The 16,694-nt window shown below is 38.3% G+C and overlaps 1 protein-coding gene across 1 annotated transcript in view; it reads right to left on the bottom strand.

Annotated features, from left to right (window-relative positions):
- OTOG (otogelin) overlaps nucleotides 1-16,320 on the bottom strand; it is an 83,092-nt gene extending 66,772 nt beyond the window's left edge. Inside the window, exons 1-14 of the mRNA XM_054172041.1 lie at nucleotides 16,208-16,320; nucleotides 16,059-16,119; nucleotides 15,877-15,931; nucleotides 14,651-14,741; nucleotides 8,477-8,569; nucleotides 8,110-8,264; nucleotides 7,526-7,644; nucleotides 6,930-7,135; nucleotides 5,230-5,360; nucleotides 4,308-4,414; nucleotides 3,309-3,418; nucleotides 2,389-2,514; nucleotides 1,442-1,550; nucleotides 603-649 (exon numbers count right to left, since the gene is read on the bottom strand). Coding sequence (XP_054028016.1) covers nucleotides 603-649; nucleotides 1,442-1,550; nucleotides 2,389-2,514; nucleotides 3,309-3,418; nucleotides 4,308-4,414; nucleotides 5,230-5,360; nucleotides 6,930-7,135; nucleotides 7,526-7,644; nucleotides 8,110-8,264; nucleotides 8,477-8,569; nucleotides 14,651-14,741; nucleotides 15,877-15,931; nucleotides 16,059-16,119; nucleotides 16,208-16,259 — 1,462 coding nt within the window. The 5' untranslated portion in view covers nucleotides 16,260-16,320. The remainder of the gene's footprint in view (nucleotides 1-602; nucleotides 650-1,441; nucleotides 1,551-2,388; nucleotides 2,515-3,308; nucleotides 3,419-4,307; nucleotides 4,415-5,229; nucleotides 5,361-6,929; nucleotides 7,136-7,525; nucleotides 7,645-8,109; nucleotides 8,265-8,476; nucleotides 8,570-14,650; nucleotides 14,742-15,876; nucleotides 15,932-16,058; nucleotides 16,120-16,207) is intronic.
- Between the last annotated feature and the right edge of the window lie 374 nt (nucleotides 16,321-16,694).

The raw sequence follows: 16,694 nt of genomic DNA, 5'->3' as shown, positions 1-16,694 counted from the left end.
TAACCCTTACATTCTAAGTATTTGATTTGTGACTCTCAAACCTGATTTGCAGAATCATTAAGCACTCCCATAGTTAACTGGTTACCTTGAGACCAGTGCTAAAATCCATTGTCAGCTATAGGAACCATGAGGCCACAGGAAACTTTAAATGGAAAACCATTTTGACCTTGATCTTTGTCGTTTAGCTGCCTCTGTGAGGTGAGACCAACAGTCCTCATTCCACAGGCATGTTGTGAAAATAATTAACTGATATTTGTATACTATCTCTAGTCAGCAATACTGTGGGGGGAAAATAATCATGCCATATGTGTCAAGTGAAGATTGCAAGGGAAATTTTATTGAATGACCAGGTAGTGCCATCTACCAGAGAAATTATGGTGATGTATATGGAGAAACATTACTACACTAAACTGAAAGGCAGATGATCTCCACTTCAAACCATTCAAATATTTAATCCTCTGTGGGTAGAGATGCATTTATATGTAAACAGAATTAAAAATACAAATTATACAGTGAAATATTGCTGTAAGATCTAACAGTAATATTTTACCCAAGTAAAATGTCTTTATTAAAACTGTTAAATATTCAAGATTTTCACATACCTGGACATGTAAGATTTGTACAAATCCACTTTCCTCCCATACAAGTGCTGAAATAAAAAAAAAAAAAGGTTTTTGGTTTTGGTTTTTTGGTGAAGTATATACACATGGCTGTCCCTCTGTTGCTCCTCCTGGAATCTATCTCTATGAAACAAGCACCAAGGATATAAATCTCACAAAAGGTTGCAGAGTTATCACAGTCACTAGAATGCTTGGAAGCTGTGGCAAGAGCTTGTCATGAGGATATGGTCAGGTGATATTTCATCCATGCATCCAGTAAGACTTTTCTTTCTTTTTATCTCCTTGGTAATCATTATAAAAGTTGAGGATGATTAAAACCAACTAAAATTATTTTGAAAACCCAGAACTGTTGTGACAAAGAAGTTGCACATCTGCAAGCGCATCCATTTCCTTCAATTAAGTTGATCCAATAAAAGCTATTATCTCTTCCTACAAACTGGGGGATTTATCTTAGAAATTCCCCAAATAGCAGCTTAGTGTCATAATTAAATTAAGGCTCTTTGTGTCAAAGTGAAGCAATACAAAGTGGAGACAAGTTAAAGTCCAAGTAATTCTCCTGTTAAGATGCTGAATTCCAGACTCCTAGAGTTCAAGGCAGAGTGTGCTAAACAGTACAGTATTCTCTGCAATATCTGACATTTGTTCTTCCACATTAATAGCTCTATGGTTTATCTTTCCCTTCATTGCAAAACACATAAAACAACAGGTTTTGTATGTAGAACCAATGATGACTTATTACCTTTATTCAATATAGGCCTTAAAGAATTTCTCATGACCATGAAAGGATTAACTCTAACAGTATAAAATGAAAAATTACTAACCAGTTATTACACTCCTCATACACTACTGAACCCATTTCAAAGGAACTTCCATGGTAGTCACAAGGACAGTCCATAGGTTTGACACACAATTCATTTTCATAAATTAACCCTAGAAGAAATAACACAAGATAAAAGTAAAACATCTGCACAAATGGCTGATGGATCACTAACAATCTTGTATGATAACAAAACTCTAAAGAGCTTGGTAGTCGTTTTTGCAGAACAAGTGTGCATTTGAATCATACTAAATAAATTTTACTTGGACCAAGTCCCTAAACTACACTAACAACAGTGTGAATATGAAGGATTTAATACTGAGGGAGAGTGGGAAGATTCTCCCCCACAATACAAGAATTAAAAAAAATAATTGACTAAACCAATCAAACAAAAATAACACAAAAAACAAATCAAAACAAAAGAGATGAACACCAAACCTTGACACCTTTACAAATATTTGCCTTCATATTTTAAAGGCACAATTTACTCCTTATTTTACTACAATATTGGGGTTTTTTTACAGGTTGGTTGGTTTAATTATTTATTAAAGAGACAGAAGCTAAAACATTTTACCAGCCCATAAAAGATAAAACATATGACAAAGATGACTACACTTACAAATCATCAGGGTATGTATAGCATAATGTTCTCTGTCTCTTTTAAAGAGAATTATATATCCTAAAGAAGCTGGTAACAAGGGGAAAACCTGACATCAAAGTATATTTTGATAAGAGTAAATCTAGGTTATAGGCCACCCTGGTATATACATCACTTGCCAGAATCACACGACTATGTAAATATCTCAGTATTAAAATCTGTTTCCAGCCATGTGAATGGGGAGTTCCTTGCTCTTTATATCTAGCTCAGCCACACAAGTGTGTAAAGTTCAGGGAGAACTATCTGAAAGTTATGTGAAACCAAATAACATCAGTTTGAGAAATAAAACTTACCATCTGGACAGTAGCATCCATCAATGCAGGGAAGCTCACTGTCAATGCACTGTGATTGCTGACGACATGAAACAGGGCAACAGTTGATGCATTCATTGTAGGTCAGTGGTTCAGGACATGTAATCACTAAAAAGCAGAAACAGGTAGAGAAATGAAGAGGCATTGTGCTACTCCTTTGGTGCTTAAATAGTAAACATGTCAGGTACTGACATTTTGATAAGTATCTGTTATCTAGAACAATGAAACAATGGCTTCCATAATACACAATAGAATGTACATACACTCAATACTCTGTCCATTAAAGGCGCATTGAGAAGGAATAATCTTAAATTACACCAAGGAGAACCCATTGAGACTCTCTCACAGCAGAGTTATTTAGATATTCAGACCAGCATAGGAAGCAGTAGAACATCCATTAACAAACATTTCTGGAAACATAGAAGTCTTCTGCCATAAGTGATAAAGTAGTTTTAGTCCTGTGTTCCAAATGGGTGGACAAATCAATGATCTTTTTCAAAACTCCTTTCCGTGACTTCTAAGATGAAGGCTTAGGCAAGTCTAATTAGCATTTATTTTCAACTCTCATGGCATTTAATAGATCAGAAAGTCACTAAGGCTTAACAATGTTCAAAAGAGTAGCTCTGTGAAAAAACAAATAATTATTTAAAAGAATCTCTGATGTTTCAGTAAGAAGGTTCTTACAAGCATTCCAGTAAGCTCAGTGCTTTAAATCTATTCAGTACAAATGAGAGGTAAAAAAGAAATTTCACCACATTTATGTAGCCTTGAAGTGAGCCCATAGTTACTCTGTCATTTGAGTTTCCAAGAAAAGGAAGGACAAAGAAGTCACAGTATGAAGAGCACTGTTTTCAAAAGACAGATACTAAGCAGTATTTCCAAGTATGAAAGCATCTGCTTACCACACTGCTGGAAGTGCATTCGCCATCCATGAAGTGGTTTTCCTGCTTGGGCACATGCTCTGGCATATTCAGTTAATGCTCGACACCAAGTTGCATTATCAACTGCTGACCTTACACACACACACACAAAAAAAAAGGTTGACATATTATTTTCTACCTACATTTCAACATAGAGTCATAGCCTCATGAGTGCTCCTGCACTGCATACAGCCATTTTCTCTGCATTTACTTTAGCAGTGCTCAAAATTAGTGTGTTGTTTTCTAAGTTTTAAAGGAGTAAGACATTCTGCCACACTTGAAGACAAGTCAATGTATCTGAGACCTCACACTCATTTGCTTAATGAATTCATGACAGCTAGAGATACAGCAGTACAAATACACTTAAATGATAAGTCTTGATTTTTACAAAAGGAATAACCTCCTTCAGAAAATTCACAAGAATTAAGATTTCTACCAGTGAGTCACCACGGTACCAGAAATTGAAAATACCTTCTCCTGCCTGTTAAATTAACTGGTCAAAAAACCTTCATGGACAAAGAAGCATAGCAAGTTGCAATATGATAGCATAAATTCAAATAGTAATCAAATTCCTCTTTTCATTACATTATGATATGGCTTGTGGATGCCAAACTGATATGTTCATTATTACTTCTCATTAAGGTTAGAAATACTGATGATGCTGCACACTGAATAAAAACAGATGCCACGTTCAAGGGAAGGTACACCAACAAATTATGAACATATCTAAGTCTGATTTTTGTCATCCTTATAGCAAGGAAAAAAAACAACCAACCAACAACAACAAAAACCCAGGAACAACACAAAAATTTCTAGCACTAGAACCAGAACAAATGAAAACCAAGAATAATAAATTATGTTGGTTAAAAACTGCTACACAGGAAGAGACACACATTAGTTAACATTTACAATTCATTCTTGTAATAGAAGGACAATGGTTTTTATAATAACTTTGGAATTACCTAAAAAACTTGCACTTACATGCAAAGATCATTGGTGCAGCTTGCCATAAAAGGAAGAGGACTCACATACTCATGACATTGTTCAAAAGGAGGATGTAACAGGATATTACACAGAGCATATGTCCTCTGAAACGAATGAGATAGTTGTGAAGAGAAGGTTTTAAATAATAAACCTAAGCAGAATAGAGTACTATGAAAAATCAGAATAGACATCTCAGTCTGACTAAGAATCACTTTTTTCTCATCAACTAGGAGCAGTGGCTAGCAACATAATTTCTCTCCATACCAGGATAATCCGAACATTTAATCTTTTATCCAAGGTTATATGAATGGTGGCAAAACATATCCTTTCCCCATGAAAGGGATGTTGCAGCTAAGCCCAATCTGAAATAGCCATTATTTGAGTTAAATTACAGTGTAAAAGGGAACAGAAATAAAACATGCCTGGCATCAGCTTTTGTTTCAAAGCATTTCATTTCAGGGTTGCATCTGGAAAATAATACTTAAAAGGAAAACCTACTTCAATGTAATGGACAAAAGTAACAACAACTCATTTTTCAAACACTGGCAAATTAACTGTGCTCTCATTCTGGTTTTGTCTACCTGCTTCTTTCTACCCTTCTTAAGGGAAGGAATGGGAACCAGCTCTAGAACATGCTCCTACTTTCAACTTTCCACTCATTTAGCCCCAGATTCAGAAACACTGCTAAGGTCTGCTATGCAGACAACATAACATTTGGGGGGAAAAATTAATTCATTAAATACAAGCACATAGAAGAAAAGAGATTGTAGGGGAAAAGGGGTGGGAAAGGATGGGCACAAGGGAAGCCCTGTGCAGCAACCAGGAGAATATTTCCAGTCTTCTTCAAAGTGTTATGTCAAACTCTCACTCTAATTAGAATCATCAACAACTGTAAGAATCATTCAGTCTGGATGCAAACCTGTAGAGATTCATGGCTTTGTGTCAGGCAGGGTGGTTCACTGAGAACAGATTTATCCCAGTTGTGTGTTCCTTGTGGAAGATTTTCCTGCCAACTCTCTACGAACTCTGTTACATCATCTGTCAGTTTTCCTAAACAAGACACACAGAGTCACATCATGACTTGGAAGAACATCAATATTTCTATAGGATTTCCCAGGGAAACCTCTCAGATATCAAAATCTCACATTAAGCGCAGCACGCAAAAAACTTCCTACAGCTAAGTGAATCAGCTGTTAGTGTGAAGACAATCTGGTCTTTTAAAGAAACAAAAGTACTTTCAAAAGGGTAGGAAAGCTTTAAAATGGCAGAAAGAAGATTGCTTGTGATTTGGCAAGGAAAGGCGTTAGGGGATGGGACTTTGCAGAGTGCTTGGATAGAAAAAGGGAAAGTTGTAAGCACATAGGGCTATGCTGCTACTTTATAGGAAACTACCAAGAGAGTCTAAAACCCAAGAACAATGAGACACTCCTGGGTCACTGCAAGAGTACAAAATAAATGTATACATTAACCAAGGAAAGGTATGACTTTTTCACGTAAGTTGAAATGTCTACACTAGCTTTACACTAGCTAAGAAAGTTATCCTCCATCATAAACAAGTGGTGGCACTAACTACTACTTGGATTACCCATTAATACATATCTTGCCATATCTTTATTACTACTGTTCCCCAAGCTAACTGGATAAAGCTAGTATGCAACTTGTCAACTTGTGCTACAATTGCAGCTTTATGTGACTGAGATATCCTGAGAAAGGTGAGAGGGTAGAGAAAAGTCTCTGAAGGCAATGAGGACAATGAGCCATTGATCTTGGTATTATTTTAAGTATTTTGATTTAGTGAGAAAACTATTCAATGGGAGTAAGAGCTGATACTATGGTGAGCTCACACTTTCTAAAACTGAGTGGCATACTTAACACAGAAAACCTACTACACATTGTTCTGTGAACATAAAAGTAAATTAGGCTGTTTCTGTACAATACTAAAGAGGAGTAGAAAAGACTCAAATAGCCCAAAGCAATGATTTCCAGAAGTTTTTATCACCCAACTTGATGGGGTAGTGGGGCTGATTTCCCTCTTTGCATCTTATTTTATAGAGATTTTCACTCAGTGTTTATTGAAAGCCAAGACTCATGGAAGTATCTGAAGCTGGATATCAAGGATCACTGGTCATTTCTGAGAGCATTAGCATAAATGAAGTGACAGGTCAAATCAGATTTGGCAATCTTCATACATTTGATATACTAATTAATATTATCACTTTATTTCCAGGCCTTCCACTGGCTGCTATATGAGATTACTATGAGAGTAGCAAACATTTAAGAGTAGATTTTACCCTTGAAGTCCTAGAAAACTGAAATGCAAGTATGATTGTAAGTAATGGAGTAAACCAGCTTTTTGTCATGCTTTTTAAAGATTTTCCTCATCAGAGTTCCATCTATATTGAAACTGTCCCTCTTCCCTAACAGTATCACCCATCAGAAGTACTTCCATACCCTACTTTCAATTTCAAAAACTGCCAATTCTATATTCATTTAGCATTGTAGTTAAAACCTAATCAAAATAATGTTTAGTTCACTTGAAAAAAGTAAATAAAAAGAAGGAAACAAAAATAACAACAACAAAACCAATAACCAATTAAAAGAAATATTTTAACTACTCACCATAACTAGTTTCAAGATCATCCTGCAGGACAGCATTATTGTTTCCACACAGCCCATGTGTTTTGCCCAGGTACTCGGGTGCCATTTTGATATACACTGCAGACACACCATCCCAAGCCAGAGTAAAGGCATACTGATGCCTGACTAGGAAGTATCCAGCTAGCTTCTGGATGTGTAAGTTTCCAATAATAGAAGGTAACTGTACTCTGGGAGATGAGACAGAATCAAAAATAATTTTACATGAGAAACTATCACTATTAAAAATAAAATTACTTGCTGGTTTAGTGGCATACATCTGAAAAACCCTAATATTGAGTAACTCCACTACAAAAATATGAAATTGCAAATCAGAGCAAAAATCTAAGGATCAGTGTCAATACTGATGCTTCAATACTTAAGCTTCTTCATACTACATACCATTCATGAAGATACCACTTTCCTGAGACACTACTCTGTAGACAGGGAACAATTATTACAGCTGTAGTCTGGCTAAGTTTTTTTAAGCTACCAACAAGCAAATTACCTAGTTTACATGTCTACTGTCAATCAGCATCATAAGGTTTGTTACAGTGTAAATGCATCAGAAGTGCTATTACCTAAAGCCTTTATAGGTGACTTCACTGCTCATCTTTATCTGTTCATCTCCAGAAAAAAATAAACTAATCGATCTTTTGCAGGAGTAAGGAGAAGAATGGCACTCGGGATCATTATTCACCTGCCAAATAAAATTACTAGTGTCAAACCCAAACTCTTCACAATCCACATTACACAACTAATACTCCAAATCCTACACTCACCATGTTTAGTTGATTAGATGGTGTTGGATGGTGGGTTGGGCGCAATGATCTTGAAGGTCTCTTCCAACCTGGTTTATTCTATTCTATTCTGAACAAGTAGTTTGATCCCACTCCTACCCAACACCCAGGGTACAATTTGCACTACTTTTAGAGTAGTCTTTTCACAGGAGTGGCAGGTTTTTGAAGTAGACACACCAGTTTCCTTCCAGCTATTTACATTTTGTGCCATAATAACTGGCAGCCCACATTACATGGGAATTATGTGTAGGTTACATTCCAGAGCTCTGTATTATCATCACAAGTTATTTTTAATCTCTAAATATTAATGCATTATTAGCAAGCTAAACAACAGCTAAAAGGATTATAGAAGGGGAGTCCCCTACCTGTATGGAAAAACTCTGCTCATCCAGCTCAGTGTGTCTCACAAGTGCATATGTGGATTTCCCAGAAAAATAATAATAGAGTCCATCAAAAGTTTCAAAATTGTATTGACCCCATGTTCTGCATATATGATCTCTTTCAGCACCTGTATTATACACTAACAAAAGGACAGTCACTTGAGAAGTTCCACTTTTTTTTTGATTCAGTCAGTAGTTGAGATCTATGTGTGTGGTATGGTAAGAAATATAATCACAGAAAAGAGAAGGAAAGACAATAGTGCAAGAAGAAACCTTTAGGGTAGTCATTCCTGTAGCTGTGGGAACCCAAGTACAGTCCCAGAAACCCGGTTAAGTTTCTCTCTTCACACACCTGTCTGGCATCTTGGTCCAGTTGCATTAAATCGACTGCAGCTGCACAGCTCTCTGTAGTCACACTCTCCACCATTAAAACAAGGCAACAAATCTGAGAGGGAAAAACCAAGGCACGGTAAAGACAAATCATTAAAATTTTCATTCTTAAGAACAAATTCTGCCACCATATCTAACTCCATGAATGGCAGACACTGGCTCAGCATTTATAACCAGGAGAATCCCACAGACCTCCACAAGCAAAAAACACTGCAAAAGTTTCACTTCCAGAAATACAACTAGACATGTTTGTTTTGCCAACAGAAAATATCAATGGAAGTACAATTACAGCAGCTACTGAGCCATACCTGCTTACTAAGAGCTTTAAACATGCTAAAATAATCCAAAAGCAAGCCACATGTGGAGAATATCCTGTGAGTATCACAGCCAAAAGCAACTCAACCTCTGCCAGCAATAAGAAACATCATTTTCAACAAGATGCTACAGTGTCCAGCTTCCTTGTGAGCCTCTGTGTTCGCTTGAACAAGACTTCCCATTGCCTCTTAAAAAACTTCACCTGTTTTGCAAAAGTATCTGCCACACACAGATTGCTTCCAGATGTACACACTAAGTGACCATATATCCAACATTTAACTCACATGCAAAATTTTGTCAGAATTCAGGGCTTGAATTCTGTAAAGACTTTGTCCCTTGTCAGGCTACCTCAAACATCAATACCAGCTTTTTCACCAAAGGGAGGTCAATGCAGAAGTTTAACAAAGAAAAAGTTCTTCCTGTTTTGTGAGGTCCTAGAAACTTAGAAAAAAAGAAGCTCTGTGCTCTCAAGTGCCTATAATGCTAGAATGAGTAAGAGCTTCAAGAAACTTACAGTATGCCACAAGAGTAAAACAACTTAAGACACTCATCTACTTTAGGATATTACAAAATACTGCCCTCAGTTACAAGTTTACAGAATCATTGCTTACTGAATTCTACCAAAATTCATCAGTATGGTTTATTCATGTTTATATGGTCCTTTCCATTTGCAAAAGCATTTTAAATACTAAGTACTTACATGAAGACTTTTTAAATACCTGAACAATTAATTTTGATTCCTTTGGTTTCAACACACCCTCAAAAAAAAAAATAAAATAGAGACCATGCTGAAAAGAACAGGGCGGGTAGACAAAGCACAAGAGAATGCTCCTTTGCCTAGCTAGTCCAAATATCTAGCTCCTTTCCTTTCTTGGCTAGCATGAGTTCAGTTTAAAAACTAATACAAGCACCATGTAGAAAGGTCCCTACCTATTCTGAGCGAGCCATCTCATTTACATACTCACAGTGACCAATCTTGTCACTACTGCAAAAGCCTTATTCCTCGTCAATAGAGGCAGACATTGATCTCTTTCATTGTGAGTGGTGCGAGACCTGTGTAATCAGAGCTCAGGTCTCTGTTCTTTGCTTCTCTAAGATTATGCCCTGTTGCTTGTCCAAGTACAATAATCTGCAATTAGGCTGCAAGTCATGCTCCTCTTAGCTGTAGAGGAAGTTAGCCCCCTTTTGATGTTCTGGGTTGAATGATTCCCCTTTAAGCATGGCTCAGGTAACCTGCTTCAAGATGTGTATTCAGCCTGTGCAAACAGTCAGCTGATCTGGGGACCTTTGCTGTCACTGGAAAGGATCTCCCTTGGTCCTTTTTAGAGAGAGGGAGCTAATCAAATGTGAATTGAAAGTCAAATGATTTGAAGAGCATTTTCCTTGTCATGAAGTTCTTTCCTATTTGTGTATCTTTTAAGAAAACACATGTGGCGAGTTCATGCCAGCAAGACACCAGTTGCCCATCAATGCTGCTCTATCACTCCCCTGCTCAACTGGAGAGGGAAGAGATAATATAAATGAAAGGCTTATGATTTGAGATTAGGACAGGGTATGGACAGGAAGTGGTCTCTCACCATTCTCACACCTCTGTCAGGCTGCAGCTTCCCAGTTGCACAGCAGCTTTTCCCCCCTTCTTAAATATGTTATCCAGAGGCATTACCACCACTGCTGATGGGCTCAGCCTTGGTCAGCAGTGGGTCTGCTGGTTGGCACTGCCTCTGTGAAACACAGGTGAAGCTTCTAGAAACTTCTACAGAACCCATCCCTGTAGCAACCCCTCTACCAAAACCTTGCCACATAAGCAGGTAACAAGGAGTATTGCATTGCTTGAGATAACGTTTAATGATCTTGCTACTGCAAACAATGTGGCCTCCTCAGATCATCCAATTCCATTCAATTTACATAGGAATAATTCCACATGTACCCAGAATAAATATCCTGTAACAAAGGGCTCACTCTGATCGGCTAAGATCTCTGAATAAGGTAACCCATAGGTCTCTTCTAGGGGATCTCTTCTAGGGGATATAAGAAATACTGTTACACCTCGAGAAAGGAAGCAAACATCAAGACTAAGCAAAGGTTATGGAAGAGCATTGTGTCCTTCCTTTACCTGAAAGTGACCTCTATTAAGAGTCCTTAGCTCTGATTTTCTCTTTGACATTATGCCAGTTGAGTGCATTGGGTTGGAATCTGAAATTGAAAACTGGTGAGACTTTTCTAGCAGAAAGTGGTGGGCCTAAGTAACATGAGTCGACTCGCATAAGTAATAATGTGATTTCTAACCAGTGATGCCATTACAACCTGCAGTCACTCTGATAATATGACCATTGTTGCATGAAGCAACTTGTCTCAAATTCCTTCTTTATTGAACAGAGTGAAGAGTTGGGATCATCTTATAACACAGGTCTGAATTCTTCTCTGCTCCCCTCATTGCTCAAATACTCTAACCATCTGGTAATTACTGAACAGTCTATAATCCCACTCAACGTGTGGATGGGGTTATTCTAGACCCTTGTGCTCCTAGACCTCTGTTTTGCTCATACTCCTTAATTTTCCAGTATCAGGCAGTGAAAGCCTTCAAGCCAGACCTAGCACCCTGGAAACAGCAGCAAAACATCATGTCTTTTATTTACCATGGCCTTTGAAAAAGTGAGACTGCAATGTAACCTGTTTGCATTTCATGGAAATGTTCTTTGATATAGGTGTCCAGGCTTCACAGAGCAACTACCAGTTGTAGTGACTAAAGAACACAAAGAGATTAACTACAAAGAAAGCAAGTACCTGTACCCCATATAAAAGCTAAGACACTAAATCAAAATGTTTTAGACTACATAAGTTTTTTTCATAGAAGTAAAACCAAGTCAACACTTTAAAGAACATGTCCAACTACTCAAATAACCATCAACTCTGAAGCTTTTTTTTTAACCATCACAAGAATGCAGATGCTTAACCTGTGTTTTGACCTGTCTGTGACACACCATTATCATCATTCTTGAAGACTTGTGACTGATATGGACCTTCCTACTGACATTTTTCTCTAAAATTTTAAGGATGTTCTAGTGTTGGAATTCTGCATTTTGTCATTAAGGCATGGCATTAAAATTTATTTAATGCAAATCACTGAAGAGGTTTCCTTTCAGGATGTACCTTAATAGAAGTTGAAATATGAAAGATTAATTTAGACATCTGAAAGTGGTCAAATTTTACTTAAGCAATGTAGGTACAAAGTTCAGGCTGTCCCCCCAGTTCTTATGATTCTAATTAGTGACTTTGGTCCTGTTTCGGAGCTCCAGAGAGTCATTTGCAGAAATAGACAAAGATCTCCCAATTTTCAGGATTCTTTAAAAGATGACACATTTTAAACTTACAAGAAACTTCAACTAGCCCTAGAGCTGCATAAGAGAGTAGAAGGAATGCTTAAAGTTGAATTTTACTGTTAATATTCTTGAAATTTTATATTGTGTAACTCTGCATAAATTCTATTGCATGCTTTCAGGTGTCCTTTAACTATGGAGAAATAATGCAAGAAATCTGTTTGATTTTATCCTTCACTTTCATAGTCTTTGGAAGCATTTGCCTGTAATGACAAGTTTTCTGTGGCATACAAGCTTCGGCACAATGCAGTACAGCCCTGACATGGGGACGAAGATCCCATTACACCAGGATGTGAAATATTCCTTTCTGAGGTGAATAAATAGGATGTAATTTTAATCCTTCAATACCAAGAGCCTTCTGTGTAACCTGTAAATTTTCTGCTCTGGTGCATCTCTTGAAATCAGCACTCATGTTGTAAGAGACAAGTATCATCTATAGTAATAGTAATTTCAAACATTAAAAGCTCGTGCCTGCTGCAGCATTTCAACACAATGAAATAGGAAGTGTTTAAACTGTTAGGAGTTTTCAACAGTAGTTTGAAACTTACTTCCAGAAATCATTTGTTTTGCCTGTCCCACGTTACCTACCAAGCATTAACTCTCAAGTTTGCTTGGGTTTCTTTGTGCGTTCTAACTTCACATTAAAAACAGGTTTTTGTGGAAGAAAGTTCAAGTTTAACAGCTCTGTAAAGTCCATGTTAACTGCTGCCAGTCATTGAGATGAGTATTTCAAAACTCAAATCCTGTGTTGACTGGGTACAAAAACAGAACATCAGAATTTATCTCGTGGCATTATTTCTACTACACCAACTGTTTAGGTCTGCTGACATGAAAGACATTACATCACTTTCTAAACTGCTGTCAGTTGACTAACATAACAAAGGTAAAGAACAAGAACTGACTGTAATGAAAGCTTGACAATTTCATATATTGTCTGATTGGTGCAATGAGCAGAGCTCATGGGCAGAGCAATGTCAGTCTAGACCTCTCTTCAAACCGGAAAGGCCAAAACAAAATTATTGTTCTAAGCATTTAGAGCATGTTATTGAAACTCTTGTACAAAGCATATCAGGTTGTTCTTTTGTTTTGCTTTATTATGTCTTTTGCAAACAGACAACAATGCATTCCATTTCCCACAGAGTTTACTAGGATTTAAAAAGGAAACTCTCATATCTAGGCATTCCACTGTGTAAAAAGTTCAATAATATTGATTTTATTTGCCTTCAAGTATGAGCAATCATCAATAATTTTTAAACAGGTCTCAAACAACATTGTCTTGTCAAAGTACATCAGAAATGGAAAATAATTTTGAAATATTTTTGTCCCATAGAAATATGAGTTATAAAGAAACCAGGACATTTATGCTGTTACATATGCAGAGGGCAATGAACCTCAGCACTTGCCATAACAACATTCTTCTTTAAAAGCTTAGACACATAATCTGTTGCCATGAGATACATGCAACACATTTCATTCTCTCTCTCCTTCTAGATTATTATATATTACAGATATATAGATTTCATATACTGGAGAGGTTCAAAAGTAATGTTTTTTTTATCAGGGTAATGTTATGCTTCTCTAAACTCTTCCATTATTCCTCCACATTCAGCTACACATTTCTCAAAAGTAGTCAAAAGCCGTACGTATTAAAAAGAATTAGAAGCTTTTGGAGATGACACAATCTAGACCACAAATAACAGGAGCCCAGTCCACACCACTCCCGAATTGTGTGCTATAAAGTTGGGGATGCAAACTCTTTAGCTATTTACTGTTAGGTGGGTCCCACATCCAATACAACCAGCCAGGCTAACTGAAGAGAAACTACAGGTTTCACATCACTAACTAGAATTACTATGAATTACTTTCTCATGTTTCTCTTTTTGTACAAGACGAGCAAACAGACTCTACAGAACAGCTAAAACAGAAGATTTTTACCCTTGACCAAAGAGACATAACCCAGTTCACTCTGAAAATAAAATGAACCAAAATAGCCAAGATGAAATTTCCATAAGCAAGGAGGGGCCCTCACTGCAAGCTTGTGGCTGTCTCATCTTGCTAACCCATGGATCACACACACAAAAAGCAGCCATAGACTACCTCAGTAAAAAGGTAACAAACAAAAAGCCTCCAAGCAAAGAATAGATACAGGACAGGTAATTTCATGACATCTAGGCAGCAATCCACATCTTCAAAGCAAATTTGCCTTCTGAAAGCTTTTTGTTAATAAAAAATTAATTTAGAAACAGTCAGACCAGAATCAGGTGTAAACTTAAAGCTTAGATAAACTATAACAGATTGTCAAGCTGCTGTAGTTCTTTGAGAACAAAGGCAGAGCTCTCTTACCCTGAAGATGTGTATTAGCTATTTAAAGATTTTTTTTCAGAAAAATTATGCAGAAAATAACAGATAATGGAAGTTTTCATGTAGAGACATAAATAACTTACTAGATGGTCCACATTTCATACTGTGAAATCTCCTGGTTTGAGATAAGGATATCGTAGTAGATGAAGCATTAGGAACTGCCATCTCAGATGCCTTTCAGAATGAACAAAAAAAATCAGTAGCTATAATCAAGATATCTTTAAAAAAAATTGCCTAATGACTTTGGGTTTAGTTTTACCACATTTAATCTTTATGTCCTAGAAGCTTATAATTCATATTTTCCAGTCCTGTGTATGACTCTGTGAAGTATTTTTAAAGAAATACTTTCCTGTGTTCTAAATATTTACTTAGACATTTGACTGAAAACTGATCTTGGAAGCCATGTCGTTAGCTTCACAGACATAAAAGACTGCAGAGGGCTTAACCTCCATCATTTAGTACCGCTTCATCTCTTTCTTGTAGAAGCTTATTAAAAGCAAGAACATGTAAAATTGCACTGTCAATTTTAGGCAGTTCAAGTGACTAGAACTACTAATCTTCAGGTTCTTTTTTTTTAACTAATAATGAGTTTGTTGGGTTCCCTCTCTCCACCCCTCACCCCACCCCCCCCTTTTCCCTTAGGCTTATTTCTTAATAAACTTTTCTGCTCACTAGCCTAGCACAGAAGGAAACAAAGAGCCTATTACTGTATCCTGAATTCTTGAGAGGGAATCTCAAACCACAAGCATTTGCTTCTATTAGCAGCTGATGTTGTTACCTGTTTGCAGATATGCGGTATGTTTTTCTCTCTGCTGAGCTTTTCCCACAGTGAGAAGAAATCAGAATGAAAGGCAACTCCTCTGCAGAACTATGAATAAGGACTACAAAACAAATTTCCCTTTTCCCACCCTCAAACAAGGGAGAGGGAACCACATAACCTAATTACATTTCAACGACCCACCGTGAATTATATAGCTGTGTTGCCAAGACAAACCACATGGAAAAAAGAAAACAAACCAAACCCATCAGCAGTTGTAGAGATCTGATACTGCCATCTCGTTTACTTTTACTGAAAGGGAAAAGACTCCCACAAAGTGGGATGAGCCAGTCCAGACCTCGACATTCCTGGGAGAATGACACATCATATGATAGAACTATTCCTGAACAAGCTGAAGCTCTAGTTCCCATCTTCCCTCACTGCTTAAAGACTTTAAATCCCAGGTTTCCTTTCGTTCATGACTGACACATCTCATGGCCAGGATAAAATACACATGAAATGCTGTCTGAAGGATAGCACCTCGACCCGTACCTGCATCTCCACGGCATAGCCTCCCGCGCTCCGAGGTCCCGCGGCACTGCCTTGGCTGAGGGCAGGAAAACACGGAAGGGTTTGCTTGGTCCGGACAGCCCACCCAGCCCGGTCTTCCCTCAGGGCTATCGCGCGCGGCAGCAGCGAGGGAGAAGGCGCCCTGTGCCCCGACTAACTCTTACCTGGGGAGCGGTAGGTCTCCGCCAGCAGGGAGCTGCGCCCGGGCGCCCCACGGAGACAGGGCTGGAAGGCAAAGGCGACAGGTTAGTGATGCCCAAGACAGCCCTGTCTTCCCGACTCGTCCCCGCACCGTGGCCGGTGGGAGGCTCACCCGGCGAGAGCCAGGCGCACAGCAGCGCCCCAAATAGGAGCCGGGCCTCCATATGGGCTATCGGGCGGCAGCACTTTTCCACAGAGCTCCGATTTTCAGCACCGACCGCTACCCGCGCCCAAGGCTCATCCCACCCTCCCGGGCGGGGCGGCCGACGAGTTTATCAGCCACCAGCCCGCTCTCCGCCCCCGGCCCTTCCCCTAAGAGAATCACAGAAAACATCTGGTTGGAACAGACCTCAAGAGACCTCAAAGATCATCCAGTCCAACCCTAGACCTAACGCTGAAGAGTCAACTCTCTTAACTGCCAGGTCCACACACTGCTTTAAATACCTCCAGGGATGGTGACTCCTCAACTGCCCTGGTCAGACCATTCCAATGTTTGAGAACCCTCTCTGTGAAGATATATTTCCTAATATCCAGCACAAACCTCCCCTAGCACAGCTTGAAACCATTTACTCTAGTTTTGTCACTTGTCACCAAGGAGA

The sequence above is a fragment of the Dryobates pubescens genome, chromosome 22 (genome assembly GCF_014839835.1).
Source record: "Dryobates pubescens isolate bDryPub1 chromosome 22, bDryPub1.pri, whole genome shotgun sequence".
In the NCBI taxonomy this organism is placed as follows: Eukaryota; Metazoa; Chordata; class Aves; order Piciformes; family Picidae; genus Dryobates; species Dryobates pubescens.
This window is presented reverse-complemented; position numbering and strand designations above follow the sequence as displayed.